We start from the raw sequence: 17,237 nt of genomic DNA, 5'->3' as shown, positions 1-17,237 counted from the left end.
TATGAACTTACATTTATATTTTGTTGAAGTATTATTCAATAAATATATTTTAAAAGGATTTTTGAATTGTTGCTATTTTTAGAATATTTTTTCAAATCTTATGTACCCCTTAGGGTACGCGTACCCCCATTTGAGAACCACTGCTTATTTCATTATTTATTAGCCTTATATTGTATCTCTATATATTTATGTCTATAGACTATCTATATTGTTATCTATTTATATCTGTATCCATTTATATATTGTATCTTTAGCTCTATAAATATCTATACCATATCTCTTGCTTTATGTCTGTATCTTTATCTCTATATCTATCTCTATAGCTATAACTTTATAGTTCTTTATATCTCTATCTTTAACTATAGCTCTCTATTGCTCGATAACTCTATTTACAACTTTATCTGTATATCTACTTATATTTCTATATCTATCAATATAGTCATAACGCATTACAATATTTTAAGTATATGAATACGTTTGTAATGAGAATTTACTGTACAATGACTAATCTTAAATTATTTTGAGTGCAACTTACAGTATGTAAACATTTGAAGACTATGATAGTGACCACTAAAGAGATTACAGATTTACATATGTAATTTGAATGCAGTAAAATTCAAATTAGTATATTCAATAAGAATAATATATATCCCTATATTAAAGGGGTCATAAAATGTTTTTTTTTTCTACATTTAAAACACTTAAAAATAGCAACAATGGAGGATGCATGTGCATGTGCGAGCCAGTCTGCCCCACAACAAGACGATACAGAAAACGGAGCTTTCTCGCGGAAAGCTCTTTGGGCAAATCTCTACCATATATGGAGATAGCCGCTGACTTCACCAATTGAAAAAAACATCACAAATTGGACCAATTTCTAAATACCAAAAAGCTGGTTGTGAAGAAAGGTAACATTTTTAAGATAAATATCTACTCCATGGTTTGATTTTCTGCACTTATGCAGAGCCCAAATACACGAAAACAGGTACCAATGTAAAAAGGTTTTGCATTATAGGCAAGAAATTAACATTTTAGACTCACAGTATTCATATCTTGGTAACTTCTCACACAATCTAAAACTTTTTAATCAAATATTTATAACATTTACTGTCAGAACATTGCAATATAAAAGAACTGAGATGTGAACTAATTTACACATTTTATGAGATGGTGCGAGTGTTTAGTACAATTATTTTGCTTGGAGTCTCAAAAGAACGTGTTTATTTCCTACAGCTGTCACTCAGTCCAGTAAGGTGGCAGAAGTCATTGAGAAAGGAGATTTGCTAAAATCACTTCGCTATCTGAGAGAACTGCATCCATGGAGTGCTCCTCATCTCCTGGCTCACTCCCACAGGTCAGTATAAACTTGTTTTGAAGTGCCAGCACAAGTAATGCAGACTAAAAGACATAAATATGTTGACATGTAGGTTGTATGAGAAACATGGCGAGGCAGCTGTACGCTCCTTTCCACAGTTCTATCCCACCATCACGCCTGCAGATGTGAAGGTGATGTCCCACAGAAGTCACTTTGTGGCCTACCTGGATAACTTGGTTCTGGCTCAAGCTGAGGAGCACAAGTAAAGTCTCAGATTTACATTTCCCTCAAAATACATGTATAAACATTCTTTTGTATGTGTGACCTCCTTTTAGGTTGCCATTCCTGCAGTCTCTTCTTGAACCTGAATCACTGCGGCAGGAGTGGCTGGAGCTGGCACTTACCCATGATGCTCCTCAGCGCTGTGACACGCTCACACCTGACGGACAACCCAGGTCTGCAAGCCATACTTGCTAACCCTCCCGATTTTTTCCGGGAGACTCCCGAATTTCAGTGCTCCTCCCGAAATTCTCCCGGGTGAACCATTCACAAGACTTTCCCCCAATTTCCACCCGGTTAACAATATTGAGGGCATGCCTTAAAGGCACTGCCTTTAGCGTCCTCTCTCACTTGTCGTCACGTCCGCTTTTCCTCCGTACAAACAGCGAGTTACCTCAGTCACATAATACAAGTGGCCTTTACAGACACTTATAAGTAAAAGCAAGGCATACTCAGTCAACAGCCATACAGGTCACGCTGAGGGTGGCCGTATAAAAAACTTTAACACTGTTATAAATATGCGCCACACTGTGAACCCACACCAAACAAGAATGACAAACACATTTCGGGAGAACATCCGCACCTTAAAGGCCTACTGAAACCCACTACTACCGACCACGCGGTCTGATAGTTTATATATCAATGATGAAATATTAACATTGCAACACATGCCAATACGGCCGGTTTAGTTTACTAAATTACAATTTTAAATTTCCCGCGGAGTGTCTTGTTGAAAACGTTGCGGAATAATGACGCTTGCGCGTGACGTCACGGACTGTCAGGAAATATTAGCTCAGCACCAGTTACGGCTAAAAGTCGTCTCTTTTCATCGCATAATTACACACTAATTTGGACATCTGTGTTGCTGAATCTTTTGCAATTTGTTCAATTAATAATGGAGACTATAAAGAACAATGCTGTTGGTGGAAAGCGGTGGATTGCAGCTGTCTTTAGAACCGAGACACAGCCGGTGTTTATTTGTTTTTAACACAAAGCGGTCAAGCGAACATGTTTCTCTACGTTTTTGGATGGGAAAATTGTGATATATATATCTTACCGGAGACATCTTTGGATTATTCGTCCTCCTGCAGTAGCTGTTTAAAAGGCAGCTGTGAGCTTGGCTCCTTGGCTTCTCTCTGAGACACTGCGTGTTGACCGCAGCCATTTGATCTCGAGGTATGTCTTTACAATCTCACTAAAACACCATTAAAACAATAAGCAGATCAGGGATCTTCCAGAATTATCCTAGTAAATGTGTCTAATAACATCTGAAACGCTCACACTGCCGCCGCCCGGAGCCGTCGCTTTTTATTTTATTTTATTTTTTTGTATTTTTTTTCCAGTCCTTCGCTATTAATATCATCATCCACAAATCTTTCATCCTCGCTCAAATTAATGGGGGAATTGTCATTTTCTCAGTCCGAATAGCTCTTGCTGCTGGAGGCTCCCATTAAAAACAATGTGAGGACGTGAGGAGCCCTCACCCTTGTGACGCCATCGTCTGCTACTTCCGGTAAAGGCGAGGCTTTTTTATCAGCACCAAAAGTTGCGAACTTTATCGTCGATGTTCTCTACTAAATCCTTTCAGCAGAAATATGGCAATATCGGGAAATGATCAAGTATGACACATAGCATGGACCTGCTATCCCTGTTTAAATGAGAAAATCTCATTTCAGTAGGCCTTCAACACAACATAAACAAACCCGAACAAATACCCAGAAACTCTTGCAGCACTAACTCTTCCGGAGCACTACCACCAAACCTCCCCCAAACCCCTCACTCGCCCTATCTGCAAAATGTGGAGGTCTCAAGTTTGACAAGTATGCTGCAAGCCGGCTGATATTCCACACCCTTTAAATAGTGTTGATGATGGAGCTCACCTGGTTGTGCAGGACTGCCTCTTCACTGGTAAATGTAAACTAACCACGTCTGTTCCAGGTGTAACGCTCATTGTTTCACCTGGGGTTATGGCCGCTTCCTGTCTCTGCTCATCCGACTCCCTGCAGACTTGGCGTCCAAGCAGAAGATGGCGGAGACTTGCCGCAGTCACGGGTATTTTGTTTATCTCCTTGTTGACAGCACAGGTGAACGTAGAATTTAACGCTGCGTGGTCGGTGTTTGTGTGCGAGCAGGTACTGGACAGGATATATCTCTCTCTGCTGTCAACTGCAACACCGCTCTCAAGCTTTTGCAACTATTTGTCAGCTGGATGACATCAGCCTGCTGGAGGAGCCTGAAGGTGAGTCGGGGAAGGTCTCACCTTTTCTGACACACATCTAGCAAACACACGGAGAAAATATGAAGCTCATTCAGGCAGTGACCACTTTTGCAATTATTGTACCTTATTGTCCAAAAAAGGGTTTGGGGTTGTTTATTTACTGGATATTGAAGTGTATTTCTGGTCTTGTCATACTCGTCCGGACAGAAGGATGACACGGCAGTGTGGCTGGATCAAAAGAGACGTCGGAGATGCTTTACTGAACCAAAAGTTGCTTTGAAGCAAATGAGCGTCTTTATGAAGGACTGCAGTTCCTGGTAGGAGGTCAGGTCAAATATGGAGGACTCCTAACTAGAGAAGCCAAACTACCAGTCTTGTCATATTTGCCAACCTTAAGACCTCCGAATTCGGGGGGGGGGGGGGGGGGTGGTTGTTTGGTGGTAGCGGGGGTTTATATTGTAGCGCCCCAGAGAGTTAGTGCTGCAAGGGATTCCGGGTATTTGTTCTGTTGTGTTTTTGTTGTGTTACTGTGTGGATGTTCTCCCAACATGTGTTTGTCATTCATGTTTGGTGTGGGTTCACAGTGTGGCGCATACTTGTAACAGTGTTAAAGTCGTTTATACGGCCACACTCAGTGTGACCTGTATGGCTGTTGACCAAGTATGCCTTGCTTTTACTTGTGTGTGTGAATGTTATGTGACTGGGCCGACATGCTGTTTGTATGGAGGAAAAGCAGACGTGACGATATTGTTGTCCGGGTGGAAATCGGGAGAATGGTTGCCCCGGGAGATTTTCGAGAGGGGCACTGAAATTCGGGTCTCCCTGGAAAATCGGAAGGGTTGGCAAGTATGAGTATTGTATTCCTAGTGTGTGTGTGTGTGTGTGTGTGAGCGTGTGCGCGTGCATGTCTGGAAAACAACTGCTTTAAGTCATAATCCAAATGTTGGCTTTGAGCTAGACAGGTAGTCTCCTCTCAAGGATATAACTATCACTTTTGCATTCTGAAGTCCCAATTGGGGCCTCCTTCCTACGAGAATAGATCCAATCCACCTGCGAATATCAAACTAAGTGGCCTTGTCTTATTGTGCTCAAACTGAAATACCACTCTGTACTCAAACTTGAGCTGAACATGAACATTTACCATATGTAGAACACAATATGAGTTAGTTTATTCACTTCAATAGCAAAAAACACCTGCTCCATTAAAGGTAAGGTCTTTGTTGGCCCGTAAGATACTGTCAGAATCAAATGAAATAAAAAATTAAAGGAAAAAAAAAAGAGTAGAAAGATATGTCATGAGAAAAAGCTGATATTTTCATCCTAATGAGTAGGAGTGTGAATCTTTGGGCACGTCACGATTCAAATCTGGATCTTGGGGTAATGGTTCCATTCAAAATTGATTTTCGATTCTCAAACAATACTTTTTTAACAAAGGGTGCCAGTTCTTTTATTGACTACATTCCTTCATAAGATAAACAACTCTGAGTTGTTGAGTTGAGCTGGAGTTTATTTGGAACATGCAAGCATACAACGTGATACATCACAATTTCCAGTTTGTCTATTCAACATGTTCGAAAAGGAGTAGGAAGAAGCAGAGCTTATTTAATTCTACCCCTTTTCCTTGACATTGCAGTTGCTAAAACTTTTTTTCACTTCTTGTTCTCAATTTATTCAAAATATACTCATTGAATAATTAACAATTAAAATAAATAAATATTAATTAGTTAAGTAAGTTATATTTCATGTGGTGAAATGAGTAAGATTATCTACAAAATTAATGGATGAATTCAATAAATTCAGAATGTTTATCATGGTTCTTATGGCTGAGCGATATGGGCTTTTATTAATAGCTCGATATTTTTAGGCCATGTCACGATACACAATATACATCCCCATATTTTGCCTTTGCCTTGAATGCACACTTGATGCATATAATCACAGCAGTATGATGATTCGATGTGTCTACATTAAAACATTCTTCTTCATACTGCATTAATATATGCTCATTTTAAACTTTCATGCAAAGAGGGAAATCACTACTAAGGTAATTTACCAAAACTGTGTTTATTAAACAGTTATTAAGCAGTGGCACAAACATTCATGTCATTTCCAAACAGAAAGTGCGAGATTGTCAGAGACATTTTAAAGCAAGCTATTAGTGCACTTTTGTGCAGGATGTCACTAAGATGACATATCAAAACAACACTTAATTAAAGTGCACTTTTTTGTACAGAATGCCACTACAATATTTTAAAACAAATGTGCATGATGTCACACAAGATATTTAAAAAACTGTAAAATAAAAATGAGCTGCATAATAGCAAACCAAATAGTGTATGTCCTTCGCTATGTGGTAGGTTACTGCGGACGCCATCTCCTTCTGTTGTTGACTATTTTTTGTTGATGTGGGAATAGAAGATGCCAGGCTCTATTGGGTTGATTCAGCATTTTGTTGATGTGGCAACGACCATAGATTTTTGACATGCGAAGTTTCAAGCACTCTTCATTCTCTAGCGGGTGACTTTTCAAATGATGCTACAAATTAGCAGTACTGCTATATTTTGTAGCAACGCTTTTGTCACATACTAGACATATTACGGTTGTCTGTTCAACATATTCCCGCTTGAAGACAAACCACCGCCAGACAATGGACCCCCTGCTGATTTTCTTGGGAATTAATTATTCCTCCTTTTGTTACCAGATTTGCATCTTTCTCTCCTATTACTGTGAGAAGGTATACTTGAATACTAACGATAGTGCGTGCTACTATTTTCTACATCGCACAGAGACAAACCTGCGATATATTGAGCATATTCGATATATTAAGGCCCAGCCTTAGTTCTTCTTCGTACTTTATAAACACTTGAACTTTGAAGAGTTTCTTGAAGTGGATCATATTGGTACAGTGTTTGATTGCTTTGCTTAATTAATTCCATAATTTAATTCCACAGATATACTGAAGGTCTTAAGTGTTGTACGCGCGTACAAATGTTTTAAATTACATTTGTCTCTAAGATTATATTTCTCCGCTTTTGTTGAGAAGAATTGTTGTATATTCTTGGGTAGCAGATTGCAGTTTGCTTTGTGCATAATTTTAGCTGTTTGCAAATTCACTTTGTCCTGGAATTTCAGTATTTTCAATTCATTAAATAAAGGCTTTGAATGTTCTCCGTATTCAACATTATGTATTATTCTAACTGATCTTTTTTGTTACACGGTTAATGAATGAAGGGTATTTTTGTAGTTATTTGCCCATATTGCTGCACAAACACTCAGATATGGTAACACAAGTGAGCAGTAGAGAATGTGGAGTGATTTCTGGTCTAGAACATATTTTGCTTTATCCATTATTGACGTGTTTCTTGCTACTTTATGTCGTATATTTTTTACATGAGATTTCCAGTTCCACTTTTTATGTACTTTATTTATTTTTTTTTACTTCAATGAATATCACTAGCTGCTTTTTCTTCTCTGTAGCTCCAAAAAATATTACAATGAGTGAGTCACTCGGAATAAAGGTTTTGAAATAGTGTTTTACACCAGATGTCCTTCCTGACACACATCTGTATGGAAATGGAACTCATGTGCTCTGCCATTAAAGACAGGCCAGAGATATTGTGTGTGTATATATCAAAGTTATTATTACTGTTGGCAACATAACCAAAATGGAGTTTTAATGAAGGATGTACATAAGTTCACCCGGAAGCAACTAGGTAAATACACAAATCATGTTCTCACCATAGTTGGCGACTTGTCCAGGGTGTACCCCGCCTTCCGCCCGATTGTAGCTGAGATAGGCGCCAGCGCCCCCCGCGACCCCAAAAAAAAGGGAATAAGCGGTATAAAATGGATGGATGTTCTCACCATAGTTGTATCTTCGTGTCCAGGTGTGGCACCTCAGAACTTGGACGAGTGGAGGCTCCTTATTCAGGTGGCTCAGGACAGCAGCCGTGCAGCAGAACAAGTCTCCAATGTCAACGGAGGCACTTTATCAAACGGTTCAGCAGACTCCGCTAGAAAGGTCAACCTAGAGAACCTGACCCTGCGTCTGGCCCGCACAGTCGGACCGCAGAGAGCCATGGCCGTCCTGGAGGAGTGTGGAGTTCACTTGGTGCTTTCTCCTCACTCGCAACTGGTGTGTGAGCTGCTCAAAGTTGCTGAGAAAAGGCAGCGGTGAGTCAAGCTAATATAAGGTTTGATGCAAAAAGATAATCAGATATTCATGTCACTCTATCTTGTTTCACAGAGCGACCATTCAGACTCTGCTTGAGCGCTGTGATCGCTTCTTGTGGTCTCAACATGCATGAAGATGACCAACAATGCCAACATCTTATATTCTACTAAAGCTGTGCATTAATTTATTTTAACGAAGGTACTCGCCCATAAAACTTTGTTCACTTCTCATTATTTGCATTGACAATTTTCTTTCTGTTTGCAAATAAATGAATGTACAGTTAGTGAAATGCTGGCTTTAAAATGTCTGACTTTAATCAATATTGATGCCAAAAAAACAATTTTCAAATGTTATTAATCAGGTATTATTGAAATAAAAAATATATTAACTTCTCGTTTCATTCATGTTGAACTTTATTCCACCTGAAGTTTTAAAAGGTGTGCTGCGCTGGAATCAACAGCTGCCGCATGAAACTTGGCTACGGACATGTCATTTACAGTGGAATAGTACTATACAGGGCAGCACGCTGGAACAAGTGGTCAGTGTTGGTGCATCACAATAAGAAGATCCTGGGTTTGATTCCTGGTCTCAAGCAGAGGTGGGTAGTAACGCTCTACATTTACTCCGTTACATCCACTTGAGTAACCTTTGGGATAAATTGTACTTCTAAGAGTAGTTTTTATGCAACATACTTTTACTTTTACTTGAGTATATTTATAGAGAAGAAACGCTACTTTTACTCCGCTCCATTTATCTGCAATCAGCTCGTTACTCGCTACTTTTTTTTATCGATCTGTTAATGCACGCTTTGTTTGTTTTGATTTTGTCAGACATGCATTCAAAGTAGGAACTACGCATGCCTGCGTTTCACCAATCACATGCAGTCACTGGTGACGTTGGACCAATCAAACAAAACCAGGCGGTCACGTGACCGTCACACGTCGAATCCGACCTCAAAAAGTTGAAAAACTTATTGGTGTGTTACCATTTATTGGTCAGTTGTACGGAATATGTACTGTACTGTGCAATCTACTAATGCAAGTTTCAATCAATCAATCAAAAGTGTAAAGGAAAAAAGACTTTTTATTTCAACCGTACTTCCCGTCAAAAGCCTAAAGACTGATCGCACAGTTCCTGTCTTCACAATAAAAGTGCCGCTCCATCACGCCTGCGCTAACAAAATAAGAGTCTCCGAAAGCCAGCGCAAACAAGCGAGCAAGTTACGGAGTTTGCTGCCAATGTATTTCTTGTAAAGTGTATAAAAACGAATATGGAAGCTGGACAAATAAGATGCCAAAAACCAACGACTTTCATGTGGTATTAGACAGAAAAGAAGAACTTTTTTTCTCCTCCATTTGAAAATGTGGACATCAATGCAAGTCATCAGAATCAGGTAATACACCAACTTATATTCTTGTCTTCATGAAAGATAGGAATCTATATGTAAAACTTGCATGTATATTCATTAAAACACCTTTAACATGTCAACAAAAACTGCAAAATAAATGGCTAAATTATATACATATATATATATATATACACACAAATATATATATATATATACATATATATATATATATATGATATGTGTGTATGTATATGTATATATGAGGTAGATCACCTCGACTTGGTCATTTGTTAAGTAATTGATTAACGTTGAAAAACTTATTCGGGTGTTACCATTTAGTGGTCAATTGTACAGAATATGTACTGTACTGTGCAATCTACTAATACAAGTTTCAATCAATCAATCAAACAATCAATGAATGCCTACTGAGCCTATGGTGCTGTTAAGTTATTGTGGCTCAATTTGCCTTAATTTTTTTTATTTCAATGTATTATTATTAAATATATATTATTGTTTTAGTTGCTTAAGAGATATTCCTGGCTATGAATTTGCCCATAGCTATTTTTACGTTGTTGTGCATTATTTGTTGCCGTAATCAGGTTACTCATCAGTTACTCAGTACTTGAGTAGTGTTTTCACAACATACTTTTTACTTTTACTCAAGTAAATATTTGGATGACTACTCCTTACTTTTACTTGAGTAATACGTCTCTAAAGTAACAGTACTCTTACTTGAGTACAATTTCTGGCTACTCTACCCACCTCTGGTCTCAAGGTATTTCTGTGTGGAGTTTGCATGTTCTCCCCGTGACTGTGTGGGTTCCCTCCGGGTACTCCGGATTCCTCCCACTTCCAAAGACATGCACCTGGGGATAGGTTGATTGGCAACACTAAATTGGCCCTAGTGTGTGAGTGTGAATGTTGTCTGTCTGTGTTGGCCCTGCGATGAGTTGGCGACTTGTCAAGGGTGTACACCGCCTTCCGCCCGAGTGCAGCTGTGATAGGTTTGAACTTTGTTTATTTTCTTAATGTGTTTGGTATTGTTTCCTTCCCAGTGCTCTTATTTTCAGTGGTACTTCCTGTTAGCATCATTACTTTGGCCCTAGTGCTGTCTCCCACACCTGTCCCTGATTGGCAATCTGAGCACACCTGTTCCAGATTGCCAATCAGACTTCTTCATGAACCAGACTGCCCTGCAGCCAGGGTTTGATCATGATTTCCTGTTTTCAATTGCATGTTTCCTGCATGTGCATTTCCCAGTTGCACTATTTTCTTTTGACAATAAAGTCATGTTTATCTGCGCTACGCCTCAAGACCAACAGAACCACACACTTAAAAACAAACACCTTTGTTGTGCTATTTGGCTTTGAACATAATTAAAATTGAATGTCCCCTAGAACATTTATAACACAATGACTATTATTACAGTAACAATGATTAGGTCTTGAGAAATTAAAGTTTTAAAAAAACCCACAAAAGCAACAATGTCTCACCTGGCATGATGGTCACTGATGGATAAGCTCAAACTGACAACTGTGGACGAAAACTATTTGTTGCGCCTGATACAAATAGAATTAAGGTTCTACATGTATTGACCATACAGTCAATGGAATATTGAACGAAGAGCTTTTCATCTGTCAAGTAGAAGTTTATTGAACAAAATTTAGTCATTTGTTCATTTTGTAATCCCTTGATTGTTAAGATGTCACTACTTGACTCATTGCTGTTCGGATCGAACACTCTTGTTTTGAGGGCACTATTGGTCTTCTTCTTTATTAAAAAGGTATTTCATAATTTTTTAAAAGTTTTTATACATAATAATTTCCAATGTCATTACTAGGCATAAAAACTACAAAACACAAACAAAACAAGCCGCTAATGTAGGCCTTAGCAATTATTTTTCCCTGGGGGCTAAATTTTGAGAAAAAAAATGTGTCTGGGGGCCGGTATATATTTTTAGGAACACTAATACAAAAACTCACAAAAATGTCTGATTGAAAGCTAAAAACGTTATGACAGACCACCTTAAAAAACGGAAAGGAATTAAATTTTTTTTACAGAATGAGACACCCAGAATGTACATTAAAAAAAATTTGGGATTTACAATATTAACTATGAAAGATAAAACACTGAATATTGACAACATATGAACATCACACCCCCTCTCGATCGACATATTTTACACTCAAGAGAAACGCAACAAAAATGCAACAAACGCAGTGAAATATGTACGTGATGGGTAAAAAAAACCCCACCTACAATCTGATATATCACTAAGGTTTAGAACTTTGTTGTAAAAATCTCCTTCTGTGTCTATCACTGACACCCGCATTTCAGGCTGACCGCTGTGGAAACGCTCTCCACACACACTGCTTGGTACCTCGTCTGAGCTGCTGTGACGTAAATTACCATAGTAACTAGTATATTATGCAAAAGCGCAGATTTCAACCATTGAAATACAAACCCCGTTTCCATTTGAGTTGGGAATTGTGTTGGATGTAAATAAAAACGGAATACAATGATTTGCAAATCATTTTCAACCCATATTCAGTCGAATATGCTACAAAGACAACATATTTGATGTTCAAAGTGATAAACATTTTTTTGTTTGCAAATAATCATTAACTTTAGAATTTGATGGCAATAAGTACTGATAAAGTTGAGGAATGCTTATCAAACACTTATTTGGAACATCCCCCAGGTGTGCAGGCTAATTGGGAACAGGTGGGTGCCATGATTGGGTATAAAAGCAGCTTCCATGAAATGCTAAGTAATTCACAAACAAGGATGGGGTGAGGGTCACCACTTTGTAAGCAAATTGTCGAACAGTTTTAGAACAACATTTCTCAACGAGATATTGCAAGGAATTTAGGGATTTTACCATCTACGGTCCGTAAAATCATCAAAATGTTCAGAGAATCTGGAGAAATCACTGCACGTAAGCGATGATATTACGGACCTTTAATCCCTCAAGTGGTACTGCATCAAAAACCGACAGTGTGTAAAGGATATCACCACATGGGCTCAGGAAGATTTCAGAAAACCACTGTCAGTAACTACAGTTGGTCGCTAAATCTGTAAGTGCAAGTTAAAACTCTACTATGCAAAGCAAAACCCATTCATCAACGATACCCAGAAACAGCGCCGGCTTCGCTGGGCCCGAGATCCTATAAGATGGACTGATGCAAAGTGGAAAAGTGTTCTGTGGTCTGACGAGTCCACATTTCAAATTATATCCTGAAACAGAGGACGTGGTGTCCTCCAGAACAAAGAAGAAAATAACCATTCGGATTGTTATAGGTGCAAAGTTCAAAAGCCAGCATCTGTGATGGTATGGGGGTGTATTAGTGCCCAAGGCATGGGTAACTTACACATCTGTGAAGGCACCATTAATGCTGAAAGGTCCATACAGGTTTTGGAGCAACATATGTTGTCATCCAAGCAACGTTATCATGGACGCCCCTGCTTATTTCAGCAAGACAATGCCAAGCCATGTGTTACAACAGCATGGCTTCGTAGTAAAAGAGTGCGGGTACTTTCCTGGCCCGCCTGCAGTCCAGACCTGTCTCCCATCGAAAATGTGTGGCGCATTATGAAGCGTAAAATACAACAGAGGAGACCCCGGACTGGGAAAGAATTCTACTTTCAAAGCTTCAACGATTAGTTTCCTCAGTTCCCAAACGTTTATTGAGTGTTGTTAAAAGAAAAGGTGATGTAACACAGTGGTGAACTTGCCCTTTCCCAACTACTTTGGCACGTGTTGCAGCCATGAAATTCTAAGTAAATTATTTGCAAAAAAAATAAAGTTTCTGAGTTTGAACATCAAATATTTTATCTTTGTAGTGCATTCAATTGAATATGGGTTGAAAAGGATTTGCAAATCATTGTATTCCGTTTATATTTACATCTAACACAATTTCTCGACTCATGTGGAAACGGGGTTTGTACTTTGAATATTTCAAGACTTACAGTTATTTGAAAACAATACTGCACATCATAATAGCAGCTGCAGTTTCCATCTTAAAGATCTAAAAAAAATATTGAGGGAATGTCCGGCTTTGCGTTCCCTTTCTGATCTAAAACAATTTGTGATAGATATTTTAAGTTTGAATTGAGTAAACAGTGTGCATACTCTAGACCAGGGGTCTCGAACCCAAATACTTTATGGTCCTCTACTTATCTTCATAGTTTAGTGTAATTGCAGCACGCACACACAGTGAAATTGATAGTTTAAATGTATTATGGTAATCTCGAATCCTCCTAGAAAGAACATAAAGTCCAACAATGGTGCACACACATAAATTACTGCGCAACCCAGAGAGCGAAATCTTGTAAGCAAGTGGAAATGTCTGACCATCTCCTTGGGAAGTAAACAGTTTGAAAATACAAATTTTTTATTCGATTTTGCATGTGTAGTGACTTTAGGCCTCCCATGGCTTAGTCACGTGCTTAAAACGTGATTCTGAAATGAATACTTTGTGTGGCGCACTCTCATCCAGACTACCACTAGCGGCTCACAGGTGACTTCAGTTCAAGACCCCTGCTGTAGACTGTTGTTTTTTCTAGAGTGATGCACTGCAATATTTCACCTGAGGACATACTGTAATACATCTGGGGTTTATTCTACGCTAAAAGAAATCAAAAGAGCTTCTGTAGCGTACTTTGTGGAGTTTTTTTTGCTGCCCCAAACTCGGCCTAGTCTCTCACTGTAGAAACTAAAGTCCATTCATCTTGCCAAACTGAAGTTCGCTTAGCAGGTTTTTATCTAATTCAGCAGATGACGCTATCGGAGGTCAACACTAACGAGGTCATGACACAAGAATGACGACTTCTGTGATGATATCGCACACCTGCAGCATCAAAGGAGTAAACTGGGGATTCACGTTTTTATTTCTGGTGGCGAACTTTCTATGACTCAGGGGGGTTCTGACCTTCTTATCCTCATTCCTGGATTCAATTTGGCAGACTTCCTTCCTTCTTCTGCAATGTAAGCACAGTCTTGCTCTTGTTTCAACTCCTTAGCTGTCTGTTACTTTACTGCAAAGATGCGAGCACAATTGACACAAGTTTTCAGAATGATGCAAAAGTGACGAGAGTTTTTCATTAAATTGAATTAAAAGGCTATGAGTTTAAGGTGTGTGTTTGATGTTGCCTTCCTGTCACCAGCATGGCCGATAAGGGGATTCTGCACATACCTGCAAGTGGATAAATGGACACACACACACACACACATTTATACACCTGCTGGCGTCGGCCATGAGCCTCAGTCAGCACAGCAGTAAGATACAACAAGCCTGATTAGAAGTGTTAGCACCGAGTTGAATCGTATGTTTTAGCCATCAAGATGGACACCACTCGTTTGCAGAGTTTTGTTTTGCTAAAACTGCCAGAGTCTTTCAATGTCTTCTTGCAGGTGACCTTGCTCCTGCTCTTGTCCCTTCCTGAGCATGCACCATCTGACACCTCCGGTAAGACAAGGACTGAACGAAGCTGCGATTGACAGCTTAGATAACTTGTGTTGCTTGGTGTTAATAGCGTGTGTGGGCTCCGCATTTATGGAGGGGGCTCTTCAAAGGGCCAGGGAGCTGACTGATGCTGCCTATGCTCACACAAGCGAAAGGTCTGCATGTTGCGTCATGACAACACCCAATAAAAGGTGTTCCTTTTTTTCCCCAGTCACAAAGTGTCTTTTTGTAGGATGGCAAAGTCTCTGTCTGATGGCGGTCTGAGACCGACTGATATGCTGGCTCACTTCAAACAGACAGCGAGCGGAACCAGAACTCAGATTCGGGCTGCAGAGCTGCTCGACAACACGGTGGAGCTGATCAGAGAAATGGTCTACACTCACACCATGACTCAGCCCAGCACTCACGGTATGCAACCTTTCTTCAGGCGTTATATTATCATTGTGGTTGTACATTAGTCTTCAACTGCACTGCTTCATACTGGTTCTAGTAATAAATTTATAAAAATAAAAGAATGGAAGGACTGCGTTGATATACCTTTTTTGTTATAATGATGTTTTCAAGATCTGCTAAGTGAAGCAGAAGTCGAGACTCTACTGAAGGCCACTGGTTGTTTGGATCAGCTGCAAAAACCCAACTGTCCTACTGGATGTCTGTCTGAACGCTACAGGTCCATTACTGCAGAATGCAACAACAGGTCAGCACTTACTTACTTCTACTATACAGCAGTCTTAAGTCATTTGTACACTCCGCTCCTTTCTTTCCCTTGTGGGAATCAGTTGTTTCTTGCTACGGTATTAGTCAGTGTGTATTTTTGTCCTCTTGGTTTTTGTTCAGTCGTCTTTGTGTCCTTGTCTAAATGTCCTGTGATTGGTCTGTTCGTCAAAGTGTTATATGAGGCTGCAGTGGTGCAAAACCGGTTAAAGCTTAAACTTCAGTGGCATTTTTACATTGAATTTCTTTGTATAAAATGTAAATTGTTCCTCCTTGTCATAGGAAAGAATAATTTGGAATACTGTATTTTTCGGAGTATAAGTCGCACCTGCCGAAAATGCATAATAAAGAAGGAGAAAAACATATATAAGTCGCACTGGAGTATAAGTCGCATTTTTGGGCGAAATTTATTTGATAGAACCCAACACCTAGAATAGACATTTGAAAGGTAATTTAAAATAAATACAGAACAGTGAACATCAGGCTGAATAAGTGTATGTTATATGACGCATAAATAACTAACTGAGAAGGTGCCTGGTATGTTAAGGTAACATATTATGGTAAAAGTCATTCAAATAACTATAACATATAGAACATGCTATACGTTTACCAAACAGTCTGTCACTCCTAATTGCTAAATCTGATGAAATCTTATACGTCTAGTCTCTTACCTGAATGAGTTAAATAATATTATTTGATATTTTACGGTAATGTGGTAATAATTTCACACATAAGTCGCTCCTGAGTATAAGTCGCAAACTATGGAAAAAACTGCAACTTATGGTCCGTAAAATACGGTAATTATAAATCATTAAAACTGAAAATGCACTGTAAATATCTGGCAGGTGCAGGAATGTCAATCAACTAAATTGCTTAGGTTCTTTGAGTCGCTTGTTGCTAGGTAGAATTCATATGGCTCCAGTGTCAGCCACACCCACTTGCATTGTAAATCTAATAGACTGTGTATACAACTGATAACAATTGCAAAAGTGGCATAGACCAGTGGTTCTCAAATGGGGGTACTTGAAGGTATGCCAAGGTGTACGTGAGATTTTTTTTTATATTGTAAAAATAGCAACAATTCAAAAATGAATGTATTTATTGAATAATACTTCAACAAAATATGAATGTAAGTTCATAAACTGTGAAAAGAAATGCAACAATGCAATGTTCAGTGTTGATAGCTAGATTTTTTGTGGACATGTTCCATAAATATTGGAGTTAAAGATTTCTTTTTTTGTGAAGAGATGTTTAGAATTAAGTTCATGAATCCAGATGGATCTCTAGTACAATCCCCAAAGAGGGAACTTTAAGTTGATAATTACTTCTCTGTGTAGAAATATTTATTTATAATGTAATCACTTGTTTATTTTTCAACAAGTTTTTAATTATTTTCATATCTTTTTTTCCAAATAGTTCAAGAAAAACCACTACAAATGAGCAATATTTTACTCTGTTATACAATTTAAGTAATCAGAAACTGATGACATAGTGCTGTTTTTTTACGTCTTTATCTCTTTTTTTTAACCAAAAATGCTTTGCTCTGATTAGGGGGTACTTGAATTAAAAAAATGTTCACAGGGGGTACATCACTGAAAAAAGGTTGAGAACCACTGGCATAGACCAACATTTTCTACCGCTTGTCCCTCTCGGGGTTGGCGGGGCTGGCTGGAGCCTATCCCAGCTGCATTCAGGCGGAAGACGGGGTACACCCTGGACAAGTT

The 17,237-nt window shown here is 38.9% G+C and overlaps 2 protein-coding genes across 3 annotated transcripts in view; both read left to right on the top strand.

The window, feature by feature from the left end:
* Nucleotides 1–8,379, top strand: part of hps5 (HPS5 biogenesis of lysosomal organelles complex 2 subunit 2) — a 30,238-nt gene extending 21,859 nt beyond the window's left edge. For both annotated transcript variants that reach the window (XM_061917217.1, XM_061917218.1), the window contains exons 17-23: nucleotides 1,234–1,354; nucleotides 1,428–1,577; nucleotides 1,651–1,770; nucleotides 3,533–3,646; nucleotides 3,727–3,833; nucleotides 7,700–7,985; nucleotides 8,059–8,379. In XM_061917217.1, the coding sequence (XP_061773201.1) occupies nucleotides 1,234–1,354; nucleotides 1,428–1,577; nucleotides 1,651–1,770; nucleotides 3,533–3,646; nucleotides 3,727–3,833; nucleotides 7,700–7,985; nucleotides 8,059–8,119 (959 nt within the window). In that variant the 3' untranslated portion in view covers nucleotides 8,120–8,379. The remainder of the gene's footprint in view (nucleotides 1–1,233; nucleotides 1,355–1,427; nucleotides 1,578–1,650; nucleotides 1,771–3,532; nucleotides 3,647–3,726; nucleotides 3,834–7,699; nucleotides 7,986–8,058) is intronic.
* A 6,285-nt stretch (nucleotides 8,380–14,664) lies between these two features.
* Nucleotides 14,665–17,237, top strand: part of epx (eosinophil peroxidase) — a 10,680-nt gene continuing 8,107 nt past the window's right edge. The window contains 4 exon segments of the mRNA XM_061917216.1: nucleotides 14,665–14,802; nucleotides 14,870–14,954; nucleotides 15,032–15,207; nucleotides 15,364–15,496. Of these exon segments, the coding sequence (XP_061773200.1) occupies nucleotides 14,679–14,802; nucleotides 14,870–14,954; nucleotides 15,032–15,207; nucleotides 15,364–15,496 (518 nt within the window). The 5' untranslated portion in view covers nucleotides 14,665–14,678.

This window comes from Nerophis ophidion, linkage group LG12, assembly GCF_033978795.1.
Source record: "Nerophis ophidion isolate RoL-2023_Sa linkage group LG12, RoL_Noph_v1.0, whole genome shotgun sequence".
NCBI classification, from domain to species: domain Eukaryota; kingdom Metazoa; phylum Chordata; class Actinopteri; order Syngnathiformes; family Syngnathidae; genus Nerophis; species Nerophis ophidion.
This window is presented reverse-complemented; position numbering and strand designations above follow the sequence as displayed.